Source organism: Sinohyriopsis cumingii, chromosome 14 (genome assembly GCF_028554795.1).
Source record: "Sinohyriopsis cumingii isolate HCF-2022 chromosome 14, ASM2855479v2, whole genome shotgun sequence".
NCBI classification, from domain to species: domain Eukaryota; kingdom Metazoa; phylum Mollusca; class Bivalvia; order Unionida; family Unionidae; genus Sinohyriopsis; species Sinohyriopsis cumingii.
Window position 1 is genome coordinate 91,553,967 of NC_142974.1, and position 14,567 is coordinate 91,568,533.

The window sequence follows — 14,567 nt, forward strand, 5'->3', positions numbered from 1 at the left end:
AATAAATTTGGTACCGATATTTAGCTCAGGCATTCGACTGTGTATCCCTATCAAAAGTTTGACTTAATGGCATACCTTTAAGGAATGCCAAATCATTTTCCCACGGTACCGCTCAACATGGTCCTGATCGCGCCTGCTTACTATTCAAGAATAACGCCCTGAATGGAATACTGCACTCTCAATGGCCAACCGAAACTGACGCATGATGGCTTAGATTTTTAAGTCTTTTGCTTAAATTGTAAACTAAGACTAAACTACAACTTACCATATCGACAGTGATGGATTCCGGAATTTTTAAGACGACGTGATGGATTTTCGCTTCGACTGAAGGTACGGTTCGCATTAAATTCTGTATTAGTCCATCTCTTCAGGTAATTGATGGTGTATATCACAGACAACAGATTATCGACTAATCAGTTATCTTAGTTCGGGTATGGCATGACCTGTAGTTTCTTAAAACACCTTTACCGTAATTGGTTGAGGTGTTTGAAGTTATCAGCAGTGATTGGGACGATTATTCAACAGTGATAATACTATACGAAGCTGGTGACTTTGGTACACTAGCTGTTTTATATGAAAACTCCTCAAAATGCGCATACGTTAAATAAATTTCCTCGGATCTACAGTTCAGTCAAATATGGCGGCTCGAATTTCTCGCAGTACATCACTTCCCGTGATATAGGTTATTGCTCTGTTTATGTCATATTAAGAAAATGCCCTTTGGAGCTTATGTTGAATTCTTGTTTTAAATCACTCTTATATTATCTTTCTTCTGAGATCTTCACTGTCCTTCATGGACATATTACAAACACCAATAAAATTCATGTTTTGGTGACCTTTGGAATTTCCAGGCCACTTATTTTAGTAGACCATCAAATAAAGCGTTTTATATTCCTGTTCCGAATGCGTCTTTTTCTTTCAGAAGTTTGAATGTTGTGATTTGATCGATGAAAAATAATGTCAACAGAACATGCTTTCTCTGGTGTCCGTCAGATCTCCATGTAGGACTGAGGAGATTTGATTTTAATCAGATCGGGAGAACAGGAAGCAAAACAAAGACTTAAATAGCAACCACGTGCTGAGATGTAATGGTCAATACCTAATTGATTATTGTTTTAAAATGTTGGGTTTTCTCGAAGATGACGTTCAGAAATCCAGCTAAAAATGGCTATATTTACTGCGTCGAAACGCGCTTCTTTGTAGATGGTGTACATGCATGAACTGCGTTTGTATGGAAATCGGTTTGGTTTGGGGGTTTTGTGGAGTGTAACGCCATTTTTCAACACGTACGAGGTTATATATGGCGTCCTGCATATTTGGTTGAGGAAGACCCCGGGAAGAACCACTGACCCACGGGAAGCTCCTGATAGTCATTCGGGGGTCTCAAAATCTCGCGCCGCCACATATTATTAGTTAATGTGGCAAATAAGCTCTACAAACAAATCTTTCCACCCAGTTTCAATACATGTACTAATTTACATTCACAGTCTGTCGATGATGAGCAATAATAGACCCACTTAAACATTTTGTTCTTAAGGTGTTTTCAGTGACAATTTGTAATGAATTAGTGTATACGTTTTATTCATCATCCTGGAATTACCGTGGCTGTGATGTTTGCCGTTTCTTACATTTCCTTCTTAAAACCTTGTCAGAAAATTTACTGCGAGTCCTAATCAATACGTATTGGTGACGTACTAAAGGTAAATGACGCCGGGGACGTCGATGAAAGCCCACAGGAATTTTAGCGCCTCAAGACCTCTGGCGTCTGAGGTTTTGGTGCCTCAAGACCTCTGCCGCTCGGGCACCCTCCCCCCGCCCCCCGGTTAGTACGTTACTGCTACGTATGTAATTTGGTTTGTATTGATTGCACAATGATAACTGTCCTCTAAAATGCTTCTGTTTGTGGAAAACCTATAAAATAAAAAAATAAAAAACAAATTCAATATTTATGCAGTTTGGTAATTGTATTGAGACTGTTTTGTGCCGCTGCGCGAAGTTTCCGATAAACACGTATCGACAAATGCAGCAGGAGAGATTATTCTACCTGCGTGTCCAGGAACAACCTGTTGTGATCGATTCCTTTTGGACAATAAAACAGATAAGTATACCTATGACAGTTCCTGTGTAGTCACAATTTCAGCAACACACATAAGCCAATCGTATTCGCGGCGATGATTGCACCAATAACATCGTTAGTAAAAAAGTTATTTTTGACGATTTCATCTCGCAGGTGTTGTTTGGCTTCGATTTTTTTTTTCGCGTAGGTAATATTGAGGTTCTGTCTTAGTTCTTCTAGCAATAATGTATGCGATGGTGACGTATAATTTCCTCGACAAACCTACCTTTTTCATGTGCAACACGCACACGTACTTCTAACCAAGTACTCTTTTTTTTTACTTGGACAACTGCCATACAGTCATAGAAAATATATACATGGGGAGTTTTTAAGTCCCTGTTGATTGCGTGTTCAGGGAGCATGGTACCCCGTTCACTTAGAACTCTACTGATTGCGCCCTAGAATGGTGTCAGAAACTATCGTTCTCATTATCGCTTACGAGCTGTTACACGGACTAGTGCGTCTAAGTTGAATATCAGTCCAGATTTTTCTCTTCTCGATCTAGTCAGTGCTGGTGCATAATCGATGTGGAAAGCATCCAGGTTGTATTTCTCGGTGAATTCCATTTCATCGTTGTTGAAACAACACATGAATGCGATTATTTCTTGTAGTGTTGTCAATGCGCATACATTTTTACGTGATAATGTAATCAACCCATACTGGCCTTGGGATGGTATTGGTACATCAGGGTGATCCCAACATTCATTTTCTATTTGACCCTTAACAAGATTATATTTCAGTGAATATGAGGGCTTGTTAAGGTCGTTTTGAGGCAGATGTTAGTCAACAAGAGGTACAAAGTCAATATCGACGTTAGTTAGCATCCATGTTAGGCCAATTCCGTAACAGAATCATCACTTTTATGTAATGATAAATCTAATCTTAAACATAAATGCCAAACATACAGGTGTTTCATGTAGATAGACGCTGATTACTTCAAACCGAATAATGTTATGACGAATAAAAACTATCCAGACTGGCGCACCTTTAAGATATAACGTTCAAGTCTACAAAAATCATTCTGAATAGCATTGACTATAAGTCAACCATTTATTATGGCTTAGTACGCCCTCACGGGATGTAACATTCTCGCGGTAACTAATATTTTACTGATCGGGCGCCATGCTGGTACTACGCATGGTGGAGAGGGCACCTCGAGATCTTTTCATCCATCATCGCAGTTTCAAAACAAAATTTTGATTATCCAAGTTAGATGTTTGCAGTTATCAAGTTTTTCATCTTAGAAAATAACAAGCTCGCTTGGATGACGCAAACAACAACTGGTAAACTCGTTCAAATCCACTTAGCCGGCTAAGCTATTTAGATCCACACCAGGGCGTCGTTCAGTTTTTTTTAAAAAAATCAGCAAATTCAAATGGGGGTGAAATCCCGTGAGACTCAAAATACAAAGGATGAGGAGGCATTGCCATGTATGCGACAAAACGAGCTCTACTTCCTGTTGTCAAATGATGCCAGTTTGCCCCGGGGTGGGGGGTGAGGGGTGGGGTATTTTGAGTCAAGTTCGTCCCGCATAAGCTTGGGATACTTGTTACAAATCTACTTAAATTCTGCAACTCATTGACCTGATTTAAGCGACTCATGCATACCACAAGCCCGATCATAGATTACTTGGCGAAATGTGACATTATAGAGTGGGATAAACAATGGGTAAAATGTATACCCTGGGTTTTCATTCTAACCAAGGCGAAAGGCCATAAAAGGATCCCGATTGGCATGCTGCTGCACAAACTAACGGTTTCGCGTCACCCCAATCGATATCACATAATTCAACGCCTACTATAAACCAAAATGATTGGAAAAAATTGGGGAAAAAATGTAAGTATTCGTATTAAATTGAATAGTATGAAAATTAACAACTCAGGAATATTCAAAACGAATGTGACTTTCACATGTTTGGCGTTAGGTTAGGAACCATCCCACTGAAATAGGAAACTGGAGACTGATTTGAAATTAAAAAAAGGAAAGGTGACATCATTGGGCGGAGGAAGACGGGTGAGGGCATTCGGGGCGCCGATGTTACAAAGAAAAGTAATAAATTGGTTATAACATGGCGAAGTTCATTCACTACTATAACGGGACTGGAATTCTTAATTTTACTAGATTTCCGTTCGTCTTACAATAATCATGTTATATATGAAGGTAATACTGTGTTAATATTAAGGTAACGATGTTAACACTCTCCTAGTATTAAGTTCATGTTGTTAATACTGAATTAATAATAAAGTAATGATTTAAATACTGTGTTAATATTAAGGTAATGGTGTTAATACTGTGTTTCTATCATAGCACATGTAAATATATTCACTAAGTTACTATGAACGCAAGTCTCTAAACGTGCTTGGTGAAAATTGTTTTCATAATGCACCAGTTTTTAATTCGAAAGCAAAGCCATTCCTTTTAATTTATATGATTTTCGTTTTAAATTAAATGTATGAAATTATTTTTTTAATCTATCACACATATTTCGATCAAGATTCGGCATTATATCTACCCAGATTCGTTTGGTTTTGGGGCTCCACTTCGAATCTCGGTTTTAATTCATTGTTTTACAAGCAAAGTTAGGTTACGTGTTATTTGCAAATAACTGAACAATATCCTTTTTAACAACGTTCTTGCAAAATCGTGATCTGACTTTTTCAGAAAATATTTATTTAACTTGAATTTAATCACTGCCATGAACATGTTATCGACAGGTTGTATTCGTCTACGTTCCCTATATTTGTTATAAAGGTTCAGATTCTTCAGAACTATGTCAGCATTAATTAACAACATTGTCAGCATTAATTAACAAAATTGTCAGCATTAATTAATAACACTGTCAGCATTAATTAACAAAATTGTCAGCATTAATTAACAAAATTGTCAGCATTAATTAACAACATTGTCAGCATTAATTAACAAAAATGTATGCATTAATTAAAAACATTGTCAGCATTAATTAACAAAATTGTCAGCATTAATTAAAAACATTGTAAGCATTAATTAACAACATTGTGAGCATTAATTAACAAAATTGTGAGCATTACTTAATTGACACTAACAACAAGATTATTAATAGTTGTTTTACAGATTATTTCTCCACAGATTAAATATGCATGGACAGTGGTTTTCCCACAGATCATCCACTGAAATATATATATATCGACATACTTTTCCCACAGATCATCCAGTGGGAGATGTGGCTATCAGCCGAGCTATGTAGATGCAATTGTGCAAGATGGCTTAAAAAATAAGCGACTTCTCTACACATGGCAAAAATAGGTCCAATCATGTAGATGATCGAACGTTTTATGTTACTAACCGTTGAAGTAAATGCTTATATTTTGAAAGTGTACAAGAAAAGTAAGTAATTTAAAAATAAAAATCCATTTTAATAGTAGCAAAAATAGGTAAGTCACGAAATTATCCTACATTTCAATCATCCTTCCTACTGGTAAATGTTTGTCTCTTCTTTAGAACAGCTTCGCACACAGTTTCTTGTCAACAAATTCTGTAATGAATATGAAACAGTATTGAAGTACAAACGATCTACATATAAATTAATCAGTGAACATTTTAAATGTATGAATCACGACAAATGTGCGGGAAAATAGCTAAAATAACAAGCATGCATCAACAACTTTTTCTTCATGATAATCTTACACCATCGGTGATAACAAAAGCATTTCGAATACATTTGTAGAGAAAATATGATTGTTTTATGGGAATAAAGAAATAAAATAGAGCTGTCTCGGTTATTTCTTTATAAGAAGACACAACTTAACATGCCAACATATATGTTCTGGTATGCTGTACATTCCGGTATTTTTCAAAACAGGTTAATTAATGAAGTATGAAAAAACAGCTTTAGGAAATCACGGACATAATTTCAGCTGCAACCTAATAAATAATTTATAGGTGACCGCTTTAACTAAATTGAAGAAAAGCTTCCATAAATGTTCATCCCCAGGTCTCCGATGTATTCAATTGTCATGAATAGAATGAATGAACTTTTTTCTTCGTTGTTTAATTTAAGTTAAACCAACATATACCACCTTGAAGCCCGTTTAGGTTGTCTTTGCTTGTTTCTAAAGTGTGGCGGTATAACCACGGGTATATAGTCAATACTTCATGAAGAACAATTTATCAATCCAATGTTTCAAATTAATTAATCAAGGAAGCTATAGAAAAATATTAGTATGACGCTGTTTGAAACTAACCATTGAAGGATACCAGTGAAAAAAACACAGGATAATCTAGAGAAAACGTTGCTCACATTTTTGTACATAACAAGGATGACTAAAGTTTCTTTGCAGGGATTGACTCATAAATAAATCTGCACAGACAGACACACGCACAGACGAACATGATAAGTTCATTTTCAGCGAAAGATTCCTAATGAGATTGAGTTTTTGGTGGAAAATCACGATTACTTCTCGTTAATGGTTGCGAGAAGCAGGCAATTTACTTTTCATAGGCATTCAGTTTGATAGCTGATGTAGTCTTATTACATATTGTTTTTAAAACCAAATGATGATTCTTATCTACAGAGATTTACAAAGGCTGGATTAATGAAAAGACATAGGTAATGTAAGAAAACTAAGGACTTGCCAAACAGAATCGGTATTTAAGTTCTGAGAGATGAATGCAGTAGACCTTAAAATATACATGATCGAAGCATCAGATAACAAAAGACTTATGTTTCATTTTTAATAAAAAATATTCCTTGTTCTAAGATCGGTAAACTGAAAGAAAAGTACAGTTGTTCACATCGGTTGGAACTAGTTCAACAGTAGATTTCTTTGGGTTTTTTAATTTGCTTTTTTTCTTTCTGAAATGATCTTTCATATGAAATTGAAATCTTTCTCTAGACTCTTGATTTTGGTGTTTCTCATAGTACTTTTATATTTGGCGTAGTTTTCTGCAATAATGTGGTTCTTGTATTATTTTGCCCTATACCCAAGACGAGCCTTACCATTGTAGTCTATTTTCCCATCTTTGTTGGAATCAGCGTCTTTCACAATTTGTTCTATCTCTTCCAGGTCCATGACGCCACGAAGAATACTGCGTAGTTCTAACAACGTTACGAAGCCATTGCCATCCTTGTCCAGTGTCCGGAACGCAGTCTTCATACGCTCCTTTTCCATGTCTACATTTGCTGTACGGGAATAGTTGAAAAATTCCTCGAACGATATGTACCCGTCACCTGCAACGTAGTTCAGAAACTGGTGTTACTTTATAATTTAATGAGATAAACATGGCTAGTCAGGAAGAAGAGCATGCTTCATTCATATTTTAAAAAATCCTGGAAGATTTTTTCTTCTTATTATATCAGATTACCAGTGTAACATCTCAGTTTTATGAATCGGATCCATTTATTTGTTTCTCCAGCGTTAACAGGTGCGTGATCGAACGGTCACTCACACTAACAGCAGTTGCGACAGCATGATCGCCACATGGCTTGAGTTTGATTAAACCTGACATACGTTCTTGACACATTCGGTTATTAATGTCATAGACTATCTAAATCAAAACTTAACTTCACACTTTTATATGTACACATCCTAGCCAGCATTATTCTTCTCACGAATATCTTGAAAATTTGTTACTTAAGTTTTCCATGTTAAATTTTTTTCTACCATTGGTAACTTTATACTTTAACTTTTTATTTTAATCCTAAACATATACTTTGGTTTAGTGTAAAGTGAAAACCCATCTTCATAAAATGCTCAATAATTGACACAACTAAAATCTTGTAATTTATACACAATAGTACCTTATAAATCTAAAAAACCTCTTCTGTAAAATTTGGAAGAAATCATACATTCTGTCCAATATTGAAATTAGGTGCTTCAAAGCCATCAAATGTTAAAGATCGAAATATTTTTGAATCTGTTCCCATCTTATTTGGCTTCATTAGGTGTCATATAGTGTCACACACACACACACACACACACACACACACACATATATGCAATAAACTGAAAACGAACAGTGCTATACTAGTATCTAGCTAGCCTGAGCGCTTTCGACCCTTTAAAGAATCTTTTTCAAAGGCAAATACAAAACATAGACAAGACAAACAAATAAAACAGAAAAACAGTTATGTTTGCGAAACTTTAACTTTAACTCTTTTGCCTTTGAAAAGGACTTTTTAAAGGCTAGCTAGATACTAGTTTCGCAGTGTTCGTTGTCAGTTTATTGCATTTAACTTAATCAATCCCTGACACACGTGATCCCTGCTGGATCCAGTGCACTTGAAAGGACTGTTATTCGCCATATGATGTGTGTGTGTGTGTGTGTGTGTGTGTGTGATTTGGATTTTTAACGTAGCTTTAACAGTTGTTCAGTCATATCGCTACGATGTCTGCAGTGTAACAATTTATATTGATGTTTTGCACTGGGGCATCATGTAGCAGACATGTAGCATGATGTCCCACCCAGTCACGTTATCCTGACACCAGCCCGACCAGTCCTAACACTAACCTCTTAATGCTGAGCCCTAAGCGAGGCAGTTGTTAGTAGCATTTTTTGTATGTCTTTAGTATGACTCGGCCGGGGATCGAACCCACGACCTCCCGCATCTGAGGCGGACGCTCTAACCACAAGGCCACCGGAGCGGTCCCATATGATTTGTATTCTTGGTATATTGGTATAGCCGTAAATGTTGAGTATATATTGACTACGCTAGGATTAGGCACAAATTTACGCCCAAAATAGGTGCAATTCTAATACAGTTACAGTCAAATCTTCACTACCTTACGACTGCGCTCAATGCGTTCAAATCAACGTGGCTAAATAGCCGTTATTGGTTAATATCTGATTGTTTTTTCTTTCACTAGTTTTCTACAAAGTATCCATCTTGAATGAGAATAAAATATGCAAAATTTACCTTTAACCAGCATTAGTTTTGTACCTATTTTGGGCGTAAATTTGTGCCTAATGCTAGCGTAGTCAATATATACTCAACATTTACGGCTATGCCTGACGTATTCTAGTGTAAGTCTCCGGTCAGTCAGTATACTGCGATTATGGGAAGACATAATACATGACGTAACGATACCAATTAATACATTTAGTTTGAGGGTCCAACTCTAGGTTCATTAGTTTGTGTGCGATGTAGGCAATATATCAAGACAAAAAGCTGGCAGTGAGTGGTGTTTGGGCGGGGTGGGGGTGCAAATAAAAGAAGTCATACCAAAATGCTCATGCATCTTTGAAAAGCACGCCACAAAATCATTGCAATTTTGAATGAATTGGTGGCATAAATTGTAAAATATTGAAACGCTGTAAAATCTAAGAAAGGTAAGTCCAGAATAATTTAAATACACGCATAGTTTACTGTTTATATCCTGGCTGCGTAGTAGTTCCTCGGCCTCCTCTGGTGTTGGGTTTCCGCCCAGTAACTGCAGAGCGCGCACAATCTCGCTTCGCGAGATCTTGCCGTCTCCGTTTACATCCAGCGCTGAGAAGGACTTCAAGATGTCTACAATAAACACAATATACCTTGATTACAATTGAATGACATACAATACTGATCCTTATAAGAAGGTGTTATATTGAATCCGTATTCCTATTTATTTCCCGTTGCATGCGACTCTGTACTAAGATCATACAGGTATGTTGAAAAATTACTCTGACAAGTATGTGAATATTGGGCGCTGTCACGCGCATAGGAAACTTTTTATGTAACAGTTTTAATTAAAATTACGAATGGAGCTTTGCCGGATAATTTATTGATGTAAATTCAACATTCACTCACTCCTTAAGCTAACAAATTCGCTTTTATATACTAATGCAGACAAAGATTCCAAGATTGTTATCATCAGAACTACAACACCAAAATTTGTAAAATGAAATCAATAGAACAGTAAAATTTCAAAGATGTGTAATTGGTGTACATGTGGAACATTTTTAGTTTTATATATTACCTAATATAAACTATTGCAACTAATATCCTAGGCTTAGATGGAGAATTCTCTTTTCAACCCTAAGCACCCGATACAGCTCTCTTTTATATGTTCCTATTTATTTGTATGTAGTCTAATGAATACACAACCGAGTGAAGAGACTCGTGCAACACAAAATAAAATGAAATATATATCGACACAAGGACTCCGCTGTTGCTGCTTTCGTTTTGCCATTTTTTGTTACTAGTTATTAATGAAATAAATTGAGCTATGGGGTAAGTAATGAATGGTTTCATTCCTACTATTTTATATTATGTAATGTATTTAAATATAACAAGTTTGTAACGACCATTGAAATACGTTTTATAGTATGTTTGTCAACTACATTCATTTCCATTGGTTTAGTTATCAACATAAAGTAGTATGAAAAACTGATAATGAACGATAATAATTGATCAAACTGTGCAGCAGGATGTGGTATATTAATAGCTGGCTCCAGACTTGGCACTGCAATGTGACTCTTGAAACCTTCTGGATCCACTATAGTTGCCCGTATGGAGCAAACCATAACATACTGAAAATCAGGCAACATCTTCTACTTGAATATGTCCAAATGTGAAATTCTAAATTTCTCTGTTATTTTGAAAACAACAAATCCTTTTTTTTTCTTTTTTTTCTTTTTTGTCTCACATGCATCAATTCAATGATGCATTCTTTATTTTCGACTTAAAGATCTCACACTGAAAATGAAACCACTGTTGCCACTCAGAAGTGACTCACATTTAAACAGGTCGTATAAAAAAGAAAAGCAGTGAAGATAGTCTAAAATGTTATCGTTTAAAATGAGGAAATGTCATGATAAGTGTATAGAATTTCCAATGGCGACGCATCAAAACTGCCCACAATTTTTTTCTTTGTTTGATTATAAAAAGGCTAGGACAAAATAAACATATTGGCATTCAAACAAAAAGACTTTGTATGCTTACAATCCAAATGTCTATACTATCAATAAGCAATAATATTCTTCTCTTAAACTATATAATAATAACGATCATAATGTCAATAACTGACACTTAAATATGTGGAAAAATCAGAAGGAACTGGACAGCCTAAGATCTTGTATTCAGCTTTAACAAATCCCTGTACAAACTCAAAATTCCATCTTTATTTTGAACAGACACACATAAGTCTCAAACAGAACATTACACTACTGCAATAAAATCCAGACTTCAGTGCTATAGCTTCCAGTAGGTGTAATCCTTACACTCAGAACTCTTACTGGACCCAAAGAATCTGCCTTTTGTTTCATGAAAGTTTATGCACCATTATTCTTGGAAATTTTAAACTCTATTATTTCTCCAGCAACGCCTGATCTTCCTCCTCTAACACCTCCACCACGACCACCTCTGAAGCCACCTCCTCCCCGGAAACGTACACCTCCTATGAAACCTGCCCCTCGATACCGCCATGTACTCCACCTCCTCTACCCCTCTGTCAAACTTCCCTACTCTTCCTCTTTGTCCTGGAGGCCTAGGGAGAAACCTAGCAAGGGGAAGTAACTTTGCAGGATCAACATAAAACTTTTGAGTTTTTGGTAAAAGACTTGGCCTTCATGTCATCCGACAGTTTAACAGAAAACATAAAATCTGTGATTGGTCCAAAAATCTCATCCACTTTTCCAATCTGTTGCTTATGTTCCAGATAGACTGGTGCATTGAAGTATGGCACCTTTCCATTGGTACACTTGCATACTAGATCATCTTCACAGGTGTGCATCATGGTGCCAAGTTCTATTACCTCCTCAGGAGGACTCTGATCTTGATAATAATTTCTTCCTCCTCCACCTCCGCCCCCTCTTCCTCCGCCTCGACCACCTCCCCGAAATCATCCTCCCCCTCCTCGACCTCCTCTTCCTCTACCTTCTCTAAAGGACATGATCTGGATTGTCTGATATCAGAAGATCCTTTGTGTTGTGAATATGACTACTAGATTTTGTTTGGTTAGCGATCTGCTGCCGTTTCTACATTATACCCGTAGAGATACACTGTTCAACAAATCCAATTAAACTAAAAACGCCGTAAATATCTTAATCATGGAAGACAATACTAATACTTTATTTTTATACAAATAAAAAGAACAGTAAACTGAACTTAACTAAACCTGAATTTTTTAAAACGAACATGAACATCATTAGATGCCAGAGTTACTTCCCCATTTTAGACGTTGAAAAACCCAGACAGAAACTTTACATGGTGGTTGTGGGATATGGTTAATTGTACTTAAATGTCTTACACACATACCTGGACAATAGTCCCATTCTGTTTATGACAAAACTGGAGTGAATGTATCATCTTTGGCTGGTGTCATCTCCGTCGATGCAGCAAAAAGTGACAACAGAGCTACATTTAAACACTCGAAATAGGTAATCCAATAATTAGTTATTGTGATCACTTTTCAATGGGAACAAAACCTCTGTATTCCAAGAAAATGTGTGAGAACAAGTCAGAATGGAAATCATTGTATAACAGCCTTATTAAAAACTCCAAACAGATTAAGGAACCAACGGAAACATTCATATAAACAACAAATCCATACAATAAAAACAAGTTATCAAGGGTATAGTTCCCTACGATCGAGAAAGAACTGGCCTTATATTTAAACTCAAGTCAAAAATCTTAAATAGCATACGAAAGAAAAACACATGGCCAGCAATATAAACAAAGGTTCTCTGCTCATGTTACTTCCATTAATGTAACAGTTACGGATTTCTTGCTTGCTGTAGATTTATCCAAAAGTTTCTCAAAATGAATTTTAACTCCTTCCTCACAGATTTTTAAAACATTCTTTAATTTCTTGTCTCTTCATGCTGTTAACGTTCTTTCTACTTTCATTTTCATTGTATCTGTTGTACTCGATAATTACATTGAAATCCTCTTAACTGATTATATTATCGCTCCAATTATTGTGTTGTTAATACTGTTAGCTTAGTAATTGTGTAAGTCATTATTTCATCATGTTTTAATAATGTATGGTAGATAAATATTGTTATAAATTCTCGTAAATAAACTAATTAAACAAGATACATATAACAGCCACACTGCCTATCAAATAATATTTTTTATTTAAGCTTTGTGAAATTGTATACTTTAATTCATCTTGTAATGTTTAAAACTCTGTATCTTGTTAATGTTTAGATTTAGCTCTTTTACATTCTTTTCAACGTTTTCTATGTTGTCTACCAAATTTAATACTACAGGAATCTTTATTTTGCTGAGAAGTTACCTAACCATGTGATTTATCTTGTTTTACTTTTCGTTTTTGGCTTTGTTCACTTTACAGTCGTTGGACGAAATATTGTAAAATAAATCAGTACAAAACTGAATCAGAACTAGTTTAATTGTAACATGACTCAGTCATTACTTACAAGTTTTCTTCGAGGAATGAAACATGACTTAAAATATAGCTGGCTGAATAAACGATATGAATTTAATGAAAACTTTTCTCAAGCCTTGTCAAAAATGGGATTGAACAAAACAGAAAGACAAAAAAGTTAAAGATGACAAAATCAAACAGGCGGCACGTAAACACAATAGACAAAATACCGTAATGCTAAAACAGACAGGATTTCACAATATGCAATACACTAGCTGTAAAGTTATTACAGAAGTTATAAACAAAACAAGTATGTTTGAGTCATCATTCAAAATTGTCAGTACATTAATCGGAGAAGAACAATGGGTGGTGGACTGGTACAATAAATTTATGCGCATATACTGAAGCAGTTAGCTTGCATTCTGCTATCAACAAATGCGTCACGCTTAACTTAGCCAAAATTCAGTTGAGGTGGATTTTTGGCCAAGCAAGATTAGCCGTTTGAAGTATGAGCCATTATATCCATTGAACCTCAGTGTTAGTAAAGTGTCTGGAAGCCACACGGTAGAGTCAGGTTCGATTTTCATACGCGCATTTTGTTTCTTGTTTATTGTACTAAATTTTTGAACGGAAAAAATACTAGTAGTGAAGTGGGGCACCCTACGGACAATGGGAATTAGCATTACAGGGACCCCTGGGTCACTCTACGGACAATGGAAATTTAACATGGCGAAAAATCGTGGGTCACTCTACGGACAAGGGGAATTTAACATGGCAATAAATCGTGGGTCACTCTACGGACAAGGGGAATTTAACATGGGAATAAATCGTGGGTCACTCTACGGACAAGGGGAATTTAACATGGCAATAAATCGTGGGTCACTCTACGGACAAGGGGAATTTAACATGGGATTTTTTTTAAAAATTTTTTTAAAAAAGGGTAGGCAATTCAAAGACTATCTCTTTTCGAGAAATATGGCTGGCCCTGAAAAGGGCCTTTGGGTTTTATGTTAATGTATTCATTAACATAAATGGCACCGCATTGGTCTTCTTCTTGTTCTTAGGCTACGTCTCACTGTTGGTCCGTACATCAGCACTCTTTTTAGGCATCCTTGTCTTTCAACGTAGATCCTACGTATCCACAGGCTGGTGTTTGTCCTGTGGACAAC

At 36.1% G+C, this 14,567-nt stretch overlaps 1 protein-coding gene and 1 pseudogene across 1 annotated transcript in view; both read right to left on the minus strand.

Moving 5' to 3' along the window:
- Positions 1–5,487: 5,487 nt before the first annotated feature.
- The window catches only part of LOC149784379 (uncharacterized), a 91,803-nt gene continuing 82,723 nt past the window's right edge, over positions 5,488–14,567 (minus strand). The window contains exons 3-5 of the mRNA XM_089932440.1: positions 9,459–9,602; positions 7,092–7,322; positions 5,488–5,627 (exon numbers count right to left, since the gene is read on the minus strand). Coding sequence (XP_089788566.1) covers positions 5,590–5,627; positions 7,092–7,322; positions 9,459–9,602 — 413 coding nt within the window. The 3' untranslated portion in view covers positions 5,488–5,589. The remainder of the gene's footprint in view (positions 5,628–7,091; positions 7,323–9,458; positions 9,603–14,567) is intronic.
- On the minus strand, positions 11,342–13,227 carry LOC149784380 (H/ACA ribonucleoprotein complex subunit 1-like; annotated as a pseudogene).